The 22,516-nt window shown below is 40.2% G+C and overlaps 1 protein-coding gene across 1 annotated transcript in view; it reads right to left on the reverse strand.

Annotated features, from left to right (window-relative positions):
• The window catches only part of MED27 (mediator complex subunit 27), a 178,613-nt gene that overhangs the window by 12,382 nt on the left and 143,715 nt on the right, over nucleotides 1–22,516 (reverse strand). Inside the window, exons 5-6 of the mRNA XM_084649743.1 lie at nucleotides 17,488–17,595; nucleotides 5,822–5,863 (exon numbers count right to left, since the gene is read on the reverse strand). Of these exons, the coding sequence (XP_084505869.1) occupies nucleotides 5,822–5,863; nucleotides 17,488–17,595 (150 nt within the window). The remainder of the gene's footprint in view (nucleotides 1–5,821; nucleotides 5,864–17,487; nucleotides 17,596–22,516) is intronic.

Below are 22,516 nucleotides of genomic sequence, written 5' to 3' on the forward strand. Positions count from 1 at the left end.
AATATTTAATCTGCTTGGTTTTCTTATTTGGACTTGATCAGACATTTAATCTTTGCTTAACCAGCTACTTAAATACAGCAAAGTACTGATCATGGAAGCAAGCAATCAGCCAGGTGATCCTCGAACAGTCCTTCTCCTCTCTTTGAGCAGGCATCATCAGTAGTTCAGTATTCAGCTCATGCACACATTGTTTTATTCAGATATTATTGACAAGAATACATCTTCATACATTACAATACTTGTGTGTCCTTGTAATGGTGACAATTGTGCCCTAAACTTCATTAGTTTGGGACTGCAAACCTCTTAGACAAAGACCCGGATGCACAGCAAGAAATGCAAATAGCATCAGGCACTGTCAGTGATGTACTACTGTCTCTCCTCCCTGAAAGAAACTAGCATTTGAAAATTTGGAGAAATAGAACCCCGAACACTAGGATATATATGACTACTCAAAGCACTCTTTTGTGGAAGGCATATTTTCGCTCATATGTTCAATTCTCATGTGGTTTCATCGTGCTTGTCTTGTTCTTGCAGGATTTTTTTACACTGTAATTTTTAGACTGTGATCATTTCCTTACATTACAAACAGCTTGTTGAATAAAAGACAGAAGCATGATTCGCCTTATAAAACATGTACATATGCATTCAGGTCTACACACTCTATTTTATCATCCATAATGCCCTCCTACCACTAGATATTTTAAAGATCATGACTAACTGCACAAAGGAAAAATCTAAGCAACTGTTTAACAATTAACCAGAAAATACTGGAACTAGCTTGTTTGCTGGTTTTGCCAACTATCTTTGGGGATTGTGCCTGCTTTGAGCAGGGGGTTGGACTTAGATGATCTCCTGAGGTCCCTTCCAATCCTGATATTCTATGATTCTTCGAAATCTCTTGAAGCTTTGGTTCAAATGTAGGTAGGATCTCAAAGAAGAAATCTAAAGGATTGTTTAGTTCCTGCTGTACATGTGAAACCATCATACAACCAACTTGCAATCTGACTACTGTGAATCTCTGTTTAGGATAGCCCACTATTAGGCTACCAGGGGTGCTGTAGGACAAGACTGAATTGGCAGGAATACATGTGAGTTTACATGGTGCCCATGGATCAAATAGCTAATTGGGGGTGTGGGGGAAGAGAAGGAATAAATTACATTAGACAGATTAACTATATCTTGTTACTGAAGGGCTCAACTGATAGTTAAAGGTAGAAGTTAGCTACTGGTAGAGTGTTTCATTCACTACACTACAATAAAAATAACTACACTGTCCTTTTTCCTTCTACTCTCCCTCTGAATGAGAAGCTATGAAGCTTGCTCCAGTCACTACAATATTTTCCTTCAAGTCACCTACTTGGCATTCCATACCCCTCACCTCTATTCTTCAGATTTCACAGCAAAATTTAAACAGTAAATATTTCTAAATTTCTTGTCTTATTCCTCCTCTTAGGTTACTGAATGAAGACATGTGAGGTGTTAAAATAGGGAGGTTAAAGATCAAAACAGTCACCGCACCTGCTGAGTTTAAATGTCAGAAAAATATGGAAACAAGTAAACCTTTTCTTTATTGTTTGTGGTTTTGCCCTTTCAAATATTCCCCCCTTATTTTTAAGTTCCATTCTCTGAGACTAACCCTGCTGGTAGATTTGGTGGCTATAAAAGCTTATTCACCCCAGGACGAAGTTCAAGAAGTCTCCAGGGAACCTTAGTAAATGACTGTACATTTTAGCAGTAATGGGCCCACTGGGAGTTCTCCCCCTTGGTATTATACACACACGGGTATCCTGTCTAATAAGGAGGAGAGAAAAGGCTTGCTGACACAGCCAACGGTTGCAGACGAAAGTCAGGACAAATTTAGCTTCATTTGACAGGGTTGGATAAAGGATCACAGGTCTCTGGTCCTTAACCTAGAAAGGCATGCTGCAGTCCTGTGAGAATTTGACAGGTTTGCAGCTTCCATGAGCAGATATCTTGTGAGCTCCAGATGTTGTTGTATTGTCATTGAAGAGAGTTTGGGAACTACGTCCAGCTTTTTAAAAATAAATGTCCCTGCCCTTCAAAGGAATGATGGATTCTGCAGCATTAAAGGAAACGCACACAGTCAAAGGGCTTCCCAGCCTCCTTGGTGGAAGTCATTGTTGCTCTTCTGAGAAGGTGAAAACTGAGCCATTTCCACAAAGGGTCAACACTGACTGCACATAGAGAAAGATTTCATGGACATACAGATATGTTGTGACATGGGTAGACAGATAGAGATAAATTCAAAAAATGGTGGGAAAACATTTATTCTGGAGATTTAAGAGTGCCAGACTAAAATCACTTCTCCAACACTACTTTATCTGATATCCTTTAGCTCATGTTGCTATATCATTATTTCAATGTATTAAAAAGAATTTGATGGAAGCATAACTTCAACAGAGAATAAAAAAAGCAAAATCACAGCATTTTCCACCAGCTGTTTAGAAATGTTGACTATATTTTTCTAGGTCCTAGTTTTAACTTATTTCCCTATTAGTGCACAGTTATAGGCTCTGCTACTGATTCTCAGGAAGAAATGATATCTTGCATTTCTATAATGTTTTTCATCCAAGAAACTCGAAGCAATGCAACCAAGATTCAGAGCTCCTGTGAGGTAGGAAAGTATAATCCCTATTTTAAACAGAGGGAAACTGATCCACAGAGAGGTTAAGTGATTACTCAAGGTAGCACAGTGAGTTAGTGGCAAAGCTGGGACAGAACTCAAAAACCCCTGCGTAACAGACCCTCGCTCAAGCCATTAGACAAGACTTCCTCCCTCCAGCAACCATGTGTTTCTTATTTTAAACTAATCCGTTTTATATTATTTGATTAGTTTTCCTGGATAGGAATGATAAATAGTAATTTAATATTCAGATAATTTAATTCTATTTCAATTATGAATGAAAAGTTGTAGACTATTTGCAATTAAAAATGAACATAAGAACAGCCATACTAAGTTAGACCAATGGTCCATCTAACTGAGTATCCTCTCTTCTGATACTGGCTAATGCCAGATGCCTCAGAGGGAATGAACAGAACAGGCAATCAGTGAGTGATCCATCCCCTGTCATCCACTCCCAGCTTCTGGCAGCCAGAGACTAGGGACATCTAGAGCATGGGTTTGTATCCCTGACCATCTTGGCTAATAGCCATTGATGGACCTATCCTCCATGAACTTATCTAATTCTTTCTTGAATCCAGTTATACTTTTGGCCTTACAAGTTCCACAGGTTAACTGTGTGTTGTATGAAGAAGCACTTCCTTTTGTGTGTTTTAAACCTGCTTCCTATTAATTTCATTGGGTGACCCATGACTCTTGTGTTATATGAAGCAGTAAATAACATTTCCTTATTCACTTTCTTCATACCATTCATGATTTTATAGACCTCTAACATATCCCCCCTTAGTTGTCGCTTTTCCAAGCTGAAAAGTCCCAGTCTTTAACCTCTCCTCACAGGGAAACTGTTCCATACCCTTAATCATTTTTGTTGCCCTTCTCTGTACCCTTTTCCAATTTTAATATATCTTTTTTGAGACAGGGAGACCAGAACTGCATGCAGTATTAAAGGTATGGATTTATATGTCAGTTTTGGTGGGTTTATTTCCTATACAGCCCCTAGGTAGATATGAGATGGTTAAAGTTTCTTTTCACTACTGATATGTATTCAAACCAGCACTCTACATATTTCATTGAATTTAATTAACTTAATATTTTAAAAGAAAATTTAGTGAGTTAATTGTGCTGCAATGACAGTGCTAGAGAACAAAGACTTACCCCTCTCCTGTGGGTAATGGGATACGAACAAAGGAAGTACAGGCTTCTCCCATACTTTCTCACCAAACTACCTCACCTCTGACCTGACGGGCCACCACCCAGGAGGGAGGGGAAGTCCACTGTACATGCTTAAACTTCTGGATTGAACTGAGACTGCCAAACTAATTTTTATCTTCATTTTGCACCTAGATACTACTCTGATTATTGCCCTATAAATATCTTAGTTAGAAGCTAGGTAAAATCACAGGGCCAACTAGCATCCAGTGTGATAGCAAGATATGTAACAAGTAGGAACTGTACTGAGACTTCCAACTTGCTTCACTAACTATTATGCAGCCATTGGGCTGGCTTTGAACTGGTGGCATAAACTGTAAAAGAATTCCTCATCTTTTTACCAATTATATTTACAGTTTAGAATGTGTAGCGGATACTTCTACCCACTTCTCAAACTGATTGCACTAAGGTGAGAACTATTACTAAGTACGTTGGTTGGTCCCTTTTAAAAATATATTCTAAACTAAACATCTAAGGAATGCCTATTATGATGATTTGCAATACATTTATTCCCAAAATGTAGTTGGCACTGTACAAACATATAGGAAGATGCAGCCTCTTTCTCTTGAGATCATAATGTAAAACACATGGAGAATTTCAGAAGACATACTTAATTGCAAAAACCTAAACCTGTTCCATTGCAATAATTACTTCAAAGCATTATTGATAAAGGATTATTAAGATTAATTCTGCACTAACTTACTTTCCACTGCATTCTTCTCTTCCTGACATAGGAAAGAAAATATTTTTGTGGACAGAGAAGAATTAACTGATTAAAGAATCCTTTACCTGTCTCTAGAGTAAAGAAAGAGGTACAGTGGTATTCTTTCTGGCTTAATACTAGTCAGGGAGGGACTGCTACCTACCTCCCAAAAAGCTGCCCCCTTTGATCTTTAGCGGGTTAGTATCATAGGTCAAAAATGCTTTTCTTTTGACTGCACATGAAATCCTGGGAGGGAGTTTGGATTTTTGGGAACATTTATGCTCAAATACAGGTGATATACCTTTAGTTTTGACCCCTTCTTTTATGCCCTTTAGAGTCCCTGACCCATAGTTGTTACACAAACTACAGAAGTAGATGAAAGGAATATAGTAGCTTGAGCCTTAAATTCCTCGAACTGTGGTTTAAATGTAATGAAATTGTAATTTAAAGCCAGTTCAGTTTGAACTTACAACATTTTGGCCAGAGGTTTTCATAGAGAAATTTTATTTCACTTGCCTTGGAAAAAAAAGCACAATGTCTAAAAGTGTCTTCAAATTCTTGGCAGGTTTATACTTACTGGGCTTATTTTTGTCCCATACCATTCTCACATACGTGGAATGCCCGTGATTTCAGGGGAATTACTTTAGTTTACAGGAGCATGAGAGGACAAACAGGTCCAATAGCTAGCTTTAAGGTAAAATTTTCAGAACTGCCCAAGTCTCACTGACTTATTAAAATTAAACCTCAAGAAGAGGAATGTGTGGAATTTGTTTCAGAGAAGTTTAGAAATGGTGCCTGTTGACTTCCCTCCCCAGAGAGGATGCACTTTTTCCTTTAAACTGAGAAAGCAAAAGAATAGATTTTTAGACTTAAACTACTTAGAAAGAATTAATCAAACTAAAGCTCAAAAGTAAATAAGTAAAAAAATGTTTTCTCAGGCTAGAGAGGAGAAAGTCCCATAGTTTGGACCCTGATCACCATGGCTAGGGTCAGAGATATGCCAGGATATAAGTGTAAATCTGAGAACAAAAAAAAAGTGTATTCTATTTTTGTCCTATTTACTATCTTCAATCATTGGAGATTATATTTTGTTCTTTGCAAGCCGTGATGGAAGTTTTATAGTCACATTTAAGATGGCTGACAAATAACACAATACCTAATTGCTTTTGCAAAGTGTTTGTCTATTGAAAATCAAGAAGTTCTGCAAGACACAGAATCCACATTTCTCTTATAGGTACGGGGTAGAAAGTAAATGGTGTCGGACTTACCTTCTGAAAAACCTGATAGTTGGATTTGGACCATATGTCAACCTGTAGTAAGAAAAAAAAAATTGTGTGTATATATATATATATACACACACACACACACAGATTCAGATGAACATTTTATTAGACTAAGATTGGTCTTGAAAAAAATCTATAATCCTCAATCATCAGAAATAAGCAGTCTAAACAAAGAGACAGAGGAGCATATTTGTTTCTTAACATTACCTTGGTTTCCAGTGTGCAGGCTGATAGGGATTGCTCAACCTCAACAGAATGTTTTAGGATTTTTCTCTTGCATTCACTCACTGGACTTTACTAGGTTAAATTGAGTTTATGCTACTGAGTTAACTGCTCCAAAAGACAGACTATAAAGCCACTCTGCTGTCCTCTTTCTAATCTGTCAAGACTCACCTAAATTGCCTAAAGGAAATTACCAACTGATAATGGCTAGATGGAGGGCCAGTAAAGACTTCCAATATTTATTTGTATACATCTATAGAGATCTCTTATTTATATTTAAAAAGTGTCAGGGGCATCTATATTTTGTCGAGTCTTCAGCCAGTTGTTGGTGATTTCCTATTACTAAAACTAGACGGGCTGGCACACAAAATTGACACATTTAGCACTATTAATTGAAGTGATATTAATAAAGGAAGCCAAGTTTTTTGTATCTCATGCTGAAGATATACTTGAATCCTTGGCACTAAGGATTTAACACAAGAAAACTTGTCATCTGTGAAATTCCACTGTGAAGGCTGCACCCTTCATTATCCTTTAGTATTCAACTACAGACATTTCACATACAGACAATTAATGAAATGAGTTATTGTATATTTTTATTGTATTTTTAATAATGTAGTATGGAACCTTGAGTGCTTTGGTGCTAGGCTACCTAATAAATATTAAAAAGTTTCCTCTGAAATATTATACTGTCTAGCCCTTTCCACTTGTTCTACCGCCCATATACATAGACAACTTCCTCTGACTTCAATAACAGTTGTGTGGCTTTAGTTATATACACATATGGGCTGCAGGATCCTGTGGGATACAACAAGAAAAAGAGTAGTGCAGGACTTTTAAAGTGGTGTCTATTAACAATGCTGTTCTAACTTGGTTGTAACCACTATGTGCTCAGTCTGACAGTTGAGATATTCATAATGCCGTTTCCTAAAATGGGCAGTGGTATTTTCCACATAAATAATGTTTTCTATTATCTCAGTTTCATGACCCAGCATTTCTGAGCTAATTTTACAATAAGAGGAATAAAGTGAGGGACATTTGATAGATACGTATGATAGACCATTGTAGAGTCTCAGCACAACAAAACCCATTTCACATATGTACACTGTTAGAATGCCTAGAGGTTTTCAGTTCTCAAGGGTGGTTTATACACCATGTGAATCAGAAGAATTTTATACAATAAGATCCACACTTAAAAAAAAAAATCTGTCCTATAAGGTTATTTTGCATTTCTACATCACCATTAATCAGTAAATCCCTCAAAATGCTTTACTTGCAGTAGGCACATGACTATCTAAGGTATTATAGGCCCCAATGATGGACACATAACCACCACCCTATACCGGAAACCTACTGAGCGCTATACTTACGTACATGCCTCCAGCTTCCATCCAGGACATACCACACAATCCATTGTCTACAGCCAAGCTCTAAGATACAACTGCATTTGCTCCAATCCCTCAGACAGAGACAAACACCTACAAGATCTCTATCAAACATTCTTAAAACTACAATACCCACTTGCTGAAGTGAAAAAACAGACTGACAGAGCCAGAAGATTACCCAGAAGTCACCTACTACAGGACAGGCCCAACAAAGAAAATAACAGAACGCCATTAGCTGTCACCTTCAGCCCCCAACTACAACCTCTCCAGCGCATCAAAGATCTACAACCTATCCTGAAAAATGATCCCTTACTCTCACAGATCTTGGGAGACAGACCAGTCCTCACTTACAGACAGCCCCCCAACCTGAAGCAAATACTCTCCAGCAACCACACACCACACAACAAAAACACTAACTCAGGAACCTATCCTTGCAACAAAGCCCGATGCCAAATTTGTCCACATATTTATTCAAGTGACACCATCATAGAACCTAATCACATCAGCCACACTATCAGGGGCTCGTTCACCTGCACATCCACCAATGTGATATATGCCATCATGTGCCAGCAATGCCCCTCTGCCATGTACATTGGCCAAACCGGACAGTCTCTACGCAAAAGAATAAATGGGCACAAATCTGACATCATAACATTCAAAAACCGGTAGAACAACACTTCAACCTCTCTGGCCACTCAGTAACAGACTTAAAGGTGGCAATTTTGGAACAGAAAAGCTTCAAAAACAGACTCCAACGACAAACTGCTGAGCTTGAATTAATATGCAAACTAGATACCATTAACTTGGGTTTGAATAGAGACTGGGAGTGGCTGGGTCATTACACATATTGAATCTATTTCCCCATGTTAAGTAACCTCACACTTTCTTTTCAACTGTCTAAATGGGCCATCTTGATGATCGCTACAAAAGTTTTTTTTCTCCTGCTGATAATAGCTCATCTTAATTAATTTAGCCTCTTCCTCCAACTTTTCATGTTCTCTGTATGTATGTATGTATGTATGTGTGTGTATATATATATATATATACACACACACACACACACACACACATATATATATATTTTCTTACTATATGTTCCATTCTATGCATCCGATGAAGTGAGCTGTAGCCCACGAAAGCTCATGCTCAAATAAATTTGTTAGTCTCTAAGGTGCCACAAGTCCTCCTGTTCTTTTTGTAGTATCTGAGCAACTCAGTGTCTTTAATATTCTGACCATGTATTTAAAGACTACTCGTGTAAGCAGGGTCTTGCAGGTTATGCTTAAGCTCAAACAAAAGCTTGATGTGGGAATTAATGGGTGATGGTCTATGACCTGCATCATGCTTCAGATGAGACAGTCATAATGGCCCCTTCCAGCCTTAAAAAACAAAGAAACAAAAAATATGTTATCTTCTAGAATTCTCCTATGAAGTGGGTATATATTATCCCCATCCTACAAGTGGGGAAACTGAAGCACAAAGAGGTTAAGTGACTTGCTCAAGTTCACAGAGCTGCAACAGATTTCCAGAAGTCTGACTTTGTACTGGTTTTGGCCATTAGACAGCTCTGCCCCAACCTTCACACACATCTAAGAAGGGATCTAATGAAATAAAACATTCCTTGTTTTGCAATGAATAAGGCATACGGTGTTTAAGTTTCATTTTATTAAAGCTGTAGTATGAAATCTCATAAATAAGTCCTGTTGAACCAATGTGCCACCTCAGAGCCAGCAAGATCTCCTAAATTCATTTGTAGGAGATTGTGCTGATCTATGTGAATATTTATCAGCTTCAGCCTGTCTCTATAACAAGGGCATTTCTTCTAATCTTTTGCTGGTCCTGTGTCCACGAGTAAGTGATTCAGCAACAATTGACACAGAACACATTTAGCTGAATGAAGTGAGAGGACTGGTCTACAGGAACCAAATAAATACCCCTTTGAAAACTGTACTTAGATTTCCAAACAGCTGGGTGTGTTTTTGTTTTGTTTTTTTGTTAGGCTAGATTTAAGGTTGTGGGTACTGAACCTATCTGTGGTTTCAATGCCTTTTACTTTTCAACAATATAGGAGCTAAAAACACCAAACAAATAGGAGTTAAGGTTGCACTTCTCAAACAAGGGACTGATTCAAACATTTACACAAGCACAACTGATATGCTAGTGCAATTTTAACACAGCCTTCAGAATATATACTGTCTCGGTGGAGGTAGCAACGATGGCAACTTCCTCCCTCCTTTCCTGACCTCCAGCTTATTTCCTATTACTATAGGGCCTCATATAGTCATAATTTCTCATCTGCAAATCTTATCATGGAAATCACACTTATTGCAGAATTGTGCTGCAGAGATATGTAGCTTTCATTTTAAAAATATCATTTCTAACCTTTATGGTTGGGTAGAAAACATCAAAAACATGAATTACAAGTAAAATGCTGCAGGGAGTCTGATGTGTGGCTTGATCCATTCACTTCTGTCAGAACCCTGTGGACTCCATTGTTCTGCAGCTATAGAAATTGGCATTTTCCCCAAATACTATGGAATTCAGCATTTCTGCCACTGAATTTACTGTTTTGTTATAACTATGTGCCCAGCATTTTGTCTTCTCTCTCCCTGCCCTTCTTGGACCTACATGCAGCTGTGTCTTGCGCCCCAACTTTCCCTATAAAGGGGAATTAATGGGATTAAAGTGCATGTTCTTCCATGGAGCCAGGCAGCAGAAAGTAAAAGGTGTTAGAGTGGGCATGTCCAGCTTGTAGCCAGGAAGTGACAGGAGCCAAAAGTCTGGGCTGTTGCACGGACAACAGCATACCAGCTGAAGCCCAGTAAGCTGGGGAGGTAAAATTGCTGAAGACAGCTAAAAGCTCCCCACTCTGGAGGATGAAAGAGGTTCTGAGCTGGATTACTTGGCATTATGGGAGCCAAGAAATGGAGCCAGGACACCTGAAGAGAGTAAGGAAAAACCCATCCGGAAAAATAAACACGGTGTAAAATGAAGAATTTTACATCAATGAGTTTTTTTCAGCTATGAGCCAGAGATGTGTTTGAGTGTATATGGGTGGAAGATGGGAATTCAGGGTATTTAATGGCAGTAGAATGAACTAATATTGCTGTGGAATTTAAGGGTAGCTATGATTTTTGGTTCCATTGTGCCATGAAGTACACAGGGCCCTGATTATTAGTTCTCTCGGGTAGCACCTAGATGGCCAAAAGAGGACTGGAGCCCTGTACAGAGGTAGACATGATATGTGCTCTCCCCTCCCCGCCAATAGCAACCTACGGCCCCAATCCTGCAACGATTTACGCTTGGGCTTAAATATATAATTTTAACACTGCATTGGAGTTATCTTTATCATTTAGTTATATTATTGTTTATACATTTTAACAATTTTTTGTACACAAAGGAGAAATCAGACATTCTAAGTGTTTGGCAAGAAATAGGAACAGCTTCTATTTACGAAGTTCTGCTGAAGTTTACATTCTTACATATAAACAGGTTAGTTTTGTTTGGTCAACCTCCTTCTTTAAAATAAATTATAGCTATACAATTATTTTGATTTTTTTCCTGTTATGGTAATGCTCAAAGGCTCCAAATAATGATCAGAACTCCTTTGAAATGCATCGTCTCTGCTCCACAGAGGTTACAAACTAAATTGAAACAAGTCACAATAAGTGAGGGTAGGTTTACGGCAGCATTTCTCAAATGTGGCCACAGCCTCCTGCGCATATTTATTTGGTTTTCCTAAAGCTAATCAAGTATTTTAGGAAAAAGTGTGAGAGTGGCCTCCAGCAAGAGTTGGTGACCACGCTCTGAGGCCACCAAAAAATGTGTCCTGAGCAATCCTGGTCTACAGTGCAATCATGGAATGAGATTGCAGCTTGTATGTATCTATCTGAGCTAGTTTTAATGTAAGTAGCTCAGGTACTGAGTAGTGACGCTATAGGAGAGTGTGCTTAAGTGTGTGCTAGCTGCATGAGTAATTTAACCAGTGTTCTTGGCAGCCTTGTACAGACCTCGCTGAATTGCACACTGCCACAGCTTCACTAAGCAGGTACCCGAGTTAGCTAGATTAAAGGTAGCTCAGCTATATCCACATGAGCTGTAATCACATCCTGTGATTGCAGTGTAGACATATCCCAAGTGTGACAAAAGAGAAGGGGATTGAGATGGTGAAAGGAAGAGAAGTTGAGAGCAATATTAATAAGTTCACATGGTTACAGAGATTAGCAATGTATCTAAGTTAATAGTTCCCAATCATTTAAGAGTACTGTTTGGACTTTTTGGCCCCAGACCTAGACATGGTTAACTAGCCTACTTCTCGTAGATATCAAAGCAGAAGTGGGTCTTGTGGAGGGATTTGGAGGGAGGAGAAGGTAGAGTGACCTTATGGATCAGTTCAAGAAGTATGTTTCATGCTTGAGAGTTGGCATGGAGTCAGTTGCAGGAGAACTGGACAACTAGGCAGTCAAGGCTAGCATTACTGACAGAGCAGTGGGTGACATGACATACAAGAATGAAGAGACAGAGATAGAGAGTCAAAAAGGATGTTCAAGGTCAGGATGTGAAACTAACTTGATTTGGTGGTGGTAGGGGAGTGCTAATGGCAGGATTTAGTGGGGAACGTGTCTGAGAAAGATGACATTAGCAGTTCCCTTTTGTATAACTGGTGAGAGGCAACACAGGAATAGGGAAAGGCAGTCTTACATTTTAGTAACAAATACACATGCTTGTAAAGCTAACTACAATTTAAGACACACAGAAAATTAATTTAGAGTTTGTTTTCTAGCTATTTTCATCTAACTGAATGTTGGTTGGTTGACCTGATTGATGGCAAAGCTTGTGTTATAATTGGAAAGCATATTTGTTATTCAGTTTCAATCTCCAGTGATGATCATTCTCCGAGCCAAATATATGATCCTCTCCAGTTTAATTCAAAATTTTTAAAAATTTCTATTTTAGATGCTGCATTTGGATGAATTTAACAGGTTCAGAATGTTCATTATTTGGCATGAATACCGAAAAACAGCAAAAGTAATAAATGTCTTATAGACCTGATGTTATCCAAGTTTAAAAAAACCCCAACACACATGCAGATATCTTAAATGACTGTCCACTTTTCTCCATGAAAAAAGAGGAATAAGGTAGGCGTACTAAAGAATGCATTGTTACAGATCTATTATTCGTCAACTTTTCACTTTCAATCAAGATACACATTTGTATCTAAAAAACTGCTGAAAGCACAATTTCGGGGCATCCTCTGCATCTGAATTAAACTGGGGCTTTTTTTTCCCAGTGCCCCACTCTCCCCACCCGTCCCTAGTATAAGTAACAAGAGACCATTTTCTGAAGGTCGTCTGAACGATTTCAAAGGCGATAACAAATCAAAATGTTCCCTGCATCTAATATCAAACACGGTTGGTGCCAACACTTATTAGCGGAATCGGATTCAACCCCCCCTTCCACCCAAACACACACACATCCAGCTTTGAAGTGGAAAGAATGCAGGGATCAGAAATTACCCAAGAGACAGTTCTGGCTGTCTTTGAAGCTTTCCTTTGATACTACTATTTCTTTTCCTCTCTTACGCTAGGAGGCTAAAAGCTGCCCTTTTTTTTTTATTGATATGGGGTAATTAATGAAGCCTTAGCATTAACATAACCCAAGTTCCTTAACATGATAATTCAACTGAGACACTTATGTTTCTTTAAGTAAGTCTAACTAATGCAGAATTAGGAATTTGTCTGAACAGTAATGTTAAATACCCGCACCCAATATGCCATGTCATGGTTCTTCCCCATCTCTGTATTTACAGAAAAGCAGCCTGTCAGCATGCCAAACAAACCTGAAGAAGAGCTCTGTGTAGTTCAAAAGCTTGTCTCTCTTACCAACAGAAGTTGTTCCAATAAATGATATTACCTCACCCACCTTGTCTCTCTAAACAAATCTTAATGCAATTTTATTTCTATTAGCAGAATTAGGATACTAATGGCTCTGTTCATGAAAGCCTGCCCTTAAGGATGAGCTTCATGGATTTATTTTTTCAGGAATCTGGATGACATTACTAATAATTAAGGTCATGGTTTTGTCACGGAGGTTGCAGAAGTCACGGAATCCGTGACTTCCAAAGACCTCCATGACTTCAGCCCCGGCAGCTGGGAGCTGCAGGGTCCCATCGCCTCCTGCAGCAGCAGGAAGCTGTGAGATACCCCTGCTGCCAGAGGCAGCAGGCCCCCAAGCTCTGAGCTGCCACGGTGGGGCAGGAGGACTCCCCACAGCTCCCTGCCAGGCACCGTGGCAGGGCAGGGGGACCCTCCCGTAACTCCCCACCAGGCACCACAGTGGGGCAGGGGACCCTGGAGCTCTGAACCCCCACGGATGGTGGGGGCCCTAGAGCTCCCAGCCACCCCACACCTGCACAGCCCCTTCCCATTTTATCATGAGTATTTTTAGGAAAAGTCAGTGACGGGTCATGGGCTTCTGTGAATTTTTCTTTATTGCCTGTGACCTGTCTGTGACTTTTACTAAAAATAACCACAACAAAATCTTAGCCTTACTAATAATTACTTTCCATGTCTGGATTGCAGTGCACTATGAGTATGTCAAGGTTCGAAATTAGGGGAGGCACAATGCCACCTCTACAACTACAGACTAATTAAAATGCATCAGCATGTGGTGGAATGTACTGGGCCAGCAATAAAGCAGAGGAGACTGCACAACCATCAGAATACAGCATCTATTGTATGGAAAGAGCTGCCAGGTCTCACCTATTGTTTTTCAAAAAAATCCAACAAAAAGGCGTGCGGGGTATCGTTTGCAATCTGGCAAAAGCAAGTTCGGCAGGTCTTTTGAATGCTTCATAATTAGGGCCCTACTTGAATAGTGAAATTGCAGCTGAGTTGTGGACAAGCCATGGAAAATTGCAGAAAAGTAACAACGGATCTTATTATTTGAGGTAATAAAGTCCATTATTACTTTTCTGCGACTTTCTGTTTTCGGCAGCCTGGGACTGAGAGTGGGGACTCCCACTGTCAGCCCCACTCATGGCAGGACTCCCGCTGTCAAAGTTTAGGTGGAAGCTTAATATTGTGGAATCCGCAATTTCCACAATATTGCAAGTTAAGTAGGAACTTATTCCTAATTCAAATACAACCAGACCTTTTCAGAAAATGTCTGGTCCTTATTTCTTTGCCAGTATGCAGAAATCTTAAAATAAATAAATAAAAAACCACAAAACAAACATTGTCCAATTTCTCCCCATGTTAGGTTAAGACCGCCTGCTAGATTTATTTTTTCCTCTTCATTTTGAATACAGTGTTATTTTTTTCTCATAAGAATAAAAATGATTGACTAATTGCATTTGCTGCACTCAGATAGAGTAGAAGCTAGCTATTTGGCAGCTTCCTTACTCAGCTCTGCCAATGTACTTCCATAATGACATGTAATAACCTGGCTATTCTACTCTAAATTTTTTTCTGCAACTGCCAATTGTTCCTAACTATGCCAATCCTGTGTGGCTCAACAGCGTCCAAGAGAATCCACCAAACTCACTGCATCTATAAATCCTAAACTCTGATCCTTAGAAGTATCAATATCTACCCTACTCTCATACCAAACGCCTCAGCATTTAGTGTAACATTCTTCCTCTCCAAGATCAAAACCACATAAAAACTTATTCATGCCCCTGACCCACATACATTTGCCTTCATGTCTCTCTTCAGATCCACCTTCCACTCTAACCTCAAATCATCTTCTGGCCCTATCTTCACATTTAATCCTCCAGTTTTGGCCTCCTATTTATGTCTTGGAACTCTCCAGTAAGGGGGCTCCTCTTAATTCTGCTGCCTCTTTTGTCCAAACTCTCCCCATCCTTTCCTCCAAGCCACTTCCTGTGCACATTTCACCTTAAACTGTTATTGGACCTGCCTCACTGGAATATCGGGAAAATTAAGTGAATGATGTTTGTACAGCAATTTAAACACAAAGCACAATGTAACTACTACTATTGTTCTAACTTCTATTTCCTATTTGGTTTATGATAAAGACAGAAACATAGGAATTGCCACAGTAGATGAAACCATTGGTCCATTTAGTCAGGAATTTTCTCGCTCATAGTGATGAGTACCAGATGCTTCCAAGAAACAAGCAAGACATCATGAAATGGACACCTATGAAATAACCGGCTCATAAGGAAAATTTCTTCCTAACTCCTTTTGCAATCCTAAGTATTGACTCTCTCTCTCTCGCTCTCTCTCTCTCAAAGATGATGTTTGAAATCTCCCCACAATTCTCTCCATTTCCTTTCTATTCCTCTGTCTCTTCTTTTTTGGTTCTGGGAGTAGAAGAGCTGGAGTTGCAGTAGGCAACCGCTCTAAAATTCTTTTCCACAGCGTCTGTCACAAGGGAAAAGGAAATGGAATTTACTATAATCACGCCTTCCCAGCAGACACAGAAAGTAAAGAGCATTACTGCAAGAGTTCAGCCCTACTCTTCCTCTCCAATTACCAACATATTTAATTAGGGAAAAACAGGTAGCCCACTGCTTGTCAATATGAATTCCAGTTGGGCAACCTAGCAAGCTACATATTTATTCACTCAACATTTTTAAGTCAAAATTGCTGCTGGTTTAAGTAGACACAACTCCGTCAAACTCAAAGGAGTTATGCCTGCTTATACCTGCAAATAATCTGGGCCTTCAGGTTTGGGACTAGTAAAGTCCTAGACTAGCCTAGTGGAATAGTGAGCTGACGAGTGAGTGACACAAGTTCATACAGTCTCACTGCAAGTGTTGGCAAAGACTGGAAGTGAAGCTGAAATGGTACACTCCTCTCATCAAATTATCAATGCTTTTTAAGAGGAGTAGGGTTATCATTTTACTTGCATGCAAAACCAGAGGTTTTATGGTTTTTAAGAGTCTCCTTTTATTCACTAATATCCAGAATATCTCCTGCTCCAGGGTGTATCTGATGGTTAAGTGAGGGTGTACCTAATCTGCATTACTAAGCGTGCAGATTTAAAACCAGTGGGCTCTCAAGCAATTTCTATTCTCCCCACTCCATAAGGGAGAATTTCTTACCTGGAAAACAGAGTTGTACTTCCCTTTAACAGAGAGCTCTTAACCTCTTCTGTGGAAGAGAGGTTCAAACTCAGCCACTGAACTTAAGGGTCAGTACATAACATGCTGCCGTGTGCTAAAACACGGGTTCCTCTTTTGAATGGAAAAAATCTCTCATTATAACATGGCCTATGGGTGCCACATGCTCATCTAGCTATAAAGAACTTTGTATTTTAATGGGATTCATAATAAGGGGAGAAAGCTCCTGAGAGAATGTGAATGACAGAGGTGCTCAGTACTTGTTACTGGCAAGGGTGAGTTGTGTTGGGTGTCTCAGCAAGAGAGCTTATTCCACTCTGAAAGAGAAAATAAAACTAAGATGAAGGCTGTCAGGTCCCATTAACATCTTCTGATGCTATACAGAGAGCCATATGGAGTGCGTGCCATCAACAGAAAGTAGAGGTTCAAGCAGGTTGCATTTTTCATAAAGCAAGTCACTCAAGGAAATACAGGTTACACTTTCTTTAATAGCTGCTGTTCGAGATGTACTATTACCAACAAGCAACTTATTGAGGGCTACCAACGATTTTCATAACACAGTTTATCAACTTGAGTATAAAACTAGCCCAAGATTTCCCAGTGGCTCTCAGAGACGAGAAATGTGAACCCTGGGCTATTGATGTGCTGGTACATTGAAAAAATGTTTCCTCAGTAGACACTATTAATGAGGCAACTGTGGTGTAAGGTGATAAATTAGAAATTCAAGCAAGGGCACCAGGGCTTAGAGAAAAATCAGACGTTTGGGTATGAAGAATCTGAGTGAAGTGTGCTAAATTTAAAGCTGAAAAGCTTTGCAAAACATCGGCTGAGCCTCTTGTGATGGTTTCTTGTTCGCAAACATACGTGGGATGAGGCTTCTTTTTTGTAGTTTCTCAAAAACCAGGGTATCGGGGTAAATACGAACTTTAGCCCTGCTAGAGATGAGGAAACCCTACCTTGCCATCTTCAGTGTGGACATCCTCATTATATCCTTTTACGATTGTCCGGTCAATGAAGAGACTTCGCATCACCACTATCACTTTTAGCACTTTTCCTAAGGTAACCTGTCAATAACAAGACAAGGACAAAAACAAAGCTGAAAGAGAGCTGGGTGAAGTCTGCGTTCACAAGGTCATGGAGTTAATGGCTTACATTTGTGGGAATTTCAGTTTGCAAAATTTTACAGGAAGATGAAAATAAAGATCAAAAATACTGTGTGCATGTGTGAGGAAGAGAGGCAGATAATAAAAGACAGAATTAAGTAAATAGTGTAGACCATTTGTGTCAGAAAATTTTTTAGATCACGAAATTCACCTGTACAGATATGACACTGCCAAACAACTCTCTCTTCCTTAAATTAACAAAACCCAATATGTCAAAAATACTGAGCAAATGTGACTGTTTCAATATATTTTACGCTCCCCAACATAACTGCATGCATAACAAATACATTTAAAAAGAATCATCAGACTTTTCTAATGCTACCCCTGAAATGCATGTTCAGGGTTTAAAGCACAACATTTTCACTTTAACAAAAATGTAAAAGGAGGGGATGTTTTTAGCAGCAAGACTTTGTATTGCATATTACATGCAATGTGACTTCTCCTATGCAATTGTAGCCTTGTAAAACATGTACTGGAAAAACTTTCAAGCTTTGACATTTTGGGGTTCACCCAGATCAGTAATGGGTTTAATCACTGTCTGCCTTGAAACTCTGGGTGTCTTGTGGCCACTCTCACATTCCTGGAATGTCACACATTCTGGTATGTGTGAAATCGCAGGGTCTTGCCCCTGCTGGCATGCCCATCCCCCTCCACGTGACACTGCATGCACCATGTGTGCAAGGTCATACTGTATGTGGGGTGCCATAATGAAGAGCGCACCACCACGACCCCCACTCCTGCTGGCATGATCTTGCACACACCATGTGTGAGAGGTTATGCTGTCGGGGGTGGAGCGGCATGCTCTACTTTATGGCTTCCCTTGCCCAGTACCAGATAAAACCATGTCCGGGTTTGTCTCATTACCACATGGGGGACAAAGAACTGGTTTATAACTGGTTTTGGTTTATAACAAAAAGACTTGTTTATAACCTGACAAATGGCTTCCCTACTGTCAGCAGCGCACAAGCCATCCTCTGGCTTTGCGCAACCTGGTTACTCCTTGTAGGCTGATCTTAGTACCCTTCCAGCCTCAAATTTGCCTCCAAATCGTCCTACTGCAGGGACCAGTCCCTCTCTTGGATCCTCACAGAGAAAGTGAGAGGTTCACTGCCTTTATGGAGACAGTAAAACACTTCCAAGCTGTTAGCTTTACAGAAGTATACTCTTTACGGAACTTACACAACAATGCTGATTTATAATCAAAGCAAGTTAATAGCAAAAGTACACAGATTAAGTGATATCAAGTAAAAGAGATAAAGGCAAAAATATCTACAAGCAAATAAAAGTGAAAACACACAGCTAGAAGTCCAAAACTTAATCAACCAAGATGCAGTCTTTGTTCAAGATGGTTTCTCTCACCCACGGTCTCCTTTCCTGCTTTTACTGGTTAGACCCATCACACAGATCAAATTGCTTTGTCTCCTAAGGTGAAGGATAAAGATGGAGTATCTCTCTGTTCCTTATATCCCCAAAGGGGTTGTTTTTGTCTTACAAGTCAGGAAGGCCTCCGGGAGATTCAGTCTCCCTGGGGCACAGGACCCACGTTAATTCTCTGTCGAGTTCAGGAGCAGGATAACCCCCTGGTTTAGCTTGATGGCTTTGTTTACTGCTAATATGTAAATTGAGGTAAACTCACTTCTCTTTGTCTAGGACAGATCTGTTTATCACCTTTACCTAGGCTAGGCTGTCTTGTCTTAAAACATGTCCTAGTAACATCACACAGAGAGAATTCATAACTTCACATACAACATTAGCATATGCATTTTACAGTGATATTAATAACCAGAGCGGTGGTAGCTTTTAGATGATACCTTACACACTTACCTTTTGGATAAATATCATGACAAGAGATTGGGTGAAGCGAGTTAGTTGGGTCGGTCTCAGGAGAGACAGAGTACCTGTGCTAGTGGGCATTAGGGCTCTTCGGGTCACATATATCAAGTACACAAACATGATAAGCGCCCAAAAAAGGACACATAGTTAGAAATTGGGTCACCCTTTTTATCATACTCAGAGGAGGACTTCCCAACCAGCAAGCCAGAATATTTAGCCAGATTCTTTGACTATTAACCTGATCCTGCATAAGTAATGTACCATGTAGTAAGTTAACATTTCATTGTAACTTCGACTTAATAAAAAAATGAAATAAAAGAAGGCTAGCGTGATGCCCCTTTGGGAAAAAAATAAAAGGGGTAGGGGGCAGATTACAGCTACAAGAATAAAAAAAGGTTTCAATTTCAATAGTTTTAAGGGGATATTTACCCTTCTATTTTTAATTTATTCTGTAAAGAGTAAACATTGTGACAAAGCTCTGTCCTTGCCTCCCTGGGTCCCGCGTTTCCTGGCGGATTTCGCTAGCCTCAGAGGCTCACTGTGACCCTCCATGTAACCCTTCTTTCTCTAGAGACGAGGGTCACAGTCTACTGAGCCATTTTCATCATAAGCCCAGCAAGGGAGGTGAGGAGAAGTTATCCTTCCTTGCAAGGATAACTCTTTGCAAGTCTCTGTGGTCTCCCAGTCTCAGTGATTAATCAGGGGGCAAAGGTGGGGGGGGGGGAAGCCCGGGCCCACCCTCTACTCCGGGCTCCAGCCCAGGGACCCTAATAGTATCAGCTATGGTAGCTGACCTTTTAGAAACATGACATGTACAATTCCCTGGGCTACTTTCCCCACAGCAGCCCTTACTTCCTCAAGCTTCACTTCACCCTTACCTCAGGGCCTCCTTCCTTGTGCCTGATATGGTGTGTACTACTCAGCCTTTCCAACAGCGCAACTTCCTTCCACAGCTCCTGACACACACACACACACACACACACCCCGACAAGCTGGGAGGCTTTTTACTAGTTTCAGCCAGCCCCTGATGGGCTTCAGGTGTCCCAATCAACCTAGCCTTCTCCCTGCCTTCTGGAAAGTTCTTAATTGGCCTCAGGTGTCTTAACTGACCTGGAACAGCATTTCACTTAACCTGGTACCAGGGATTTGTTTAGCCTGGAGCTAATAGATCTATCTCCCACTACTTTTCTATAGCCATCTGGCCTTGCCCCGTCACAACATATAAAAAGTAAAACTAGCGTCAAAGGACCTCTGTAGGATCCAGTGGAATATAAGAAAAGAAATAAGCCTTAATTACTGACAAAATACAATAATTAAGAAAGCATTTTAATGTAATATCAATTTACTTTTCAAAGATTAGTTTGAGTTTTAACGTTGTTAACAGGATGTGTGTCCAACAAGGATTTCTGTCTTTGTGATTAGTTATACAGACAGCATTACATAGTTTTTCCTCAATGGAAAATCATAAAAGTGAGAAAATATCTGTTAGATTACTTAAATCCATCTCCCAGCCAGTAGAGGACTATTTTCTACTGTATGTTCTCCAGCACTTTGTGAAGTTTAGATTAAAATGCACCAGAGTGACGGTGCTTCCACTGCTAACCTTGACAGACTATTCCACATTCTAATAAATCTCATTCTCCGTAGTTTTTCTGATTTTTTGCCTTAGCCCGCTGTAGTCTGGGGGGTGTGGTGTGCGCCCAGTGTGTAGGAGGCTGCGGGTTCAAAGCCCCTTTCTTGGGGGGGAAGGACAGCTCAGTGGTTTGAGCATTGGCCTGCTAAACCCATGGTTGTGAGTTCAATCCTTGCAGGGGCCATTTAGTGATCTGGGACAAAAATTGGGGATTGGTCCTGCTTTGAGCAGGGGGTTGGACTAGATGACCTCCTGAGGTCCCTTCCATGCCTGATATTCTATGCAAGTATCACTTAGGGGGGAAGGATAGCTCAGTGGTTTGAGCATTGGTCTGCTAAACCCAGGGTTCTGAGTTCAATCCTTGAGGGGGCCATTTAGGGATCTGGGGCAACTATGGGGAATTAGTCCTGCTCTGAGCAGGGGGTTGGACTAGATGACCACCTGAAGTCTCTTCCAACCCTGATATTCTATTCTATGAATTTTTCTTTTCTTAATTTCAACTCATGGCTCCTAGTTATCACTGTACCACTTTTAGTAATTCTCAATGCTTGGTGTGAGATTCTCATCCTCACACTGGCCCCTGTAAACAGGGTAAAGTGGCTCGAGGAGGCCTGTACACAGCTGTGACAGGATAAGAGAGGATTTTTTTTAATTGTTCACCAGGACACCTAGCTGGATGAACAGGAAGAGGGCATATTCCAAGCTTGCTGCCATCTCCTGCCAAATTTTGTCTTCATCAGACAATCATCCAGGTACAGGCAGAAGTGAATGCTTTCTTCTCAGATGGGTACCTTGACTGCTAGGCATTTTATGAAGATCCTTGATGCTGTGGAGAGTCCACAGGGCAGTACTTTGGACTGATGGTGATTGGACCCCAATGCAAATCTCAGGTGCATCCTGTGGGCTAGGTGGATGGCTACGTAGAATTACGTGTCCAGTCATGAACCAGTCTTGAACCTGAAGAGATGGACTGATAGAGTCAACTGTTACCATCCTGAATCTGAGCTGGCATATGTATTTGTTCAGTTTCCTCAGGCCTAGGACAGGAATTGCTCTCAGGTCAAAGAGTTGGATGAGGCTGATTTTAAAGCCTGTACATGATGTGGCTTAAATTTCTTGGAATGGAGACTGAGATGGGGAGAAAAACTTGAGTGTGTAAAGAACTGGGCAAGTTAATGCTCCATCCTCGGGCATGGAAGACAAAGTCCTAAAATGTATCCATAGAAGACAAAGTCCTAAAATCTTACCCAGTCTAACGTAGCTTTACTGCCAGGCCACCTGCCCTCTTTTATAAATGACTTACGTATACACATGAATCTAACAAATAAAGGAAAGAACCTGTTATTGAAATATGTG

The sequence above is a fragment of the Lepidochelys olivacea genome, assembly GCF_965140295.1.
Source record: "Lepidochelys olivacea isolate rLepOli2 genome assembly, chromosome: 16".
NCBI lineage: Eukaryota > Metazoa > Chordata > Testudines > Cheloniidae > Lepidochelys > Lepidochelys olivacea.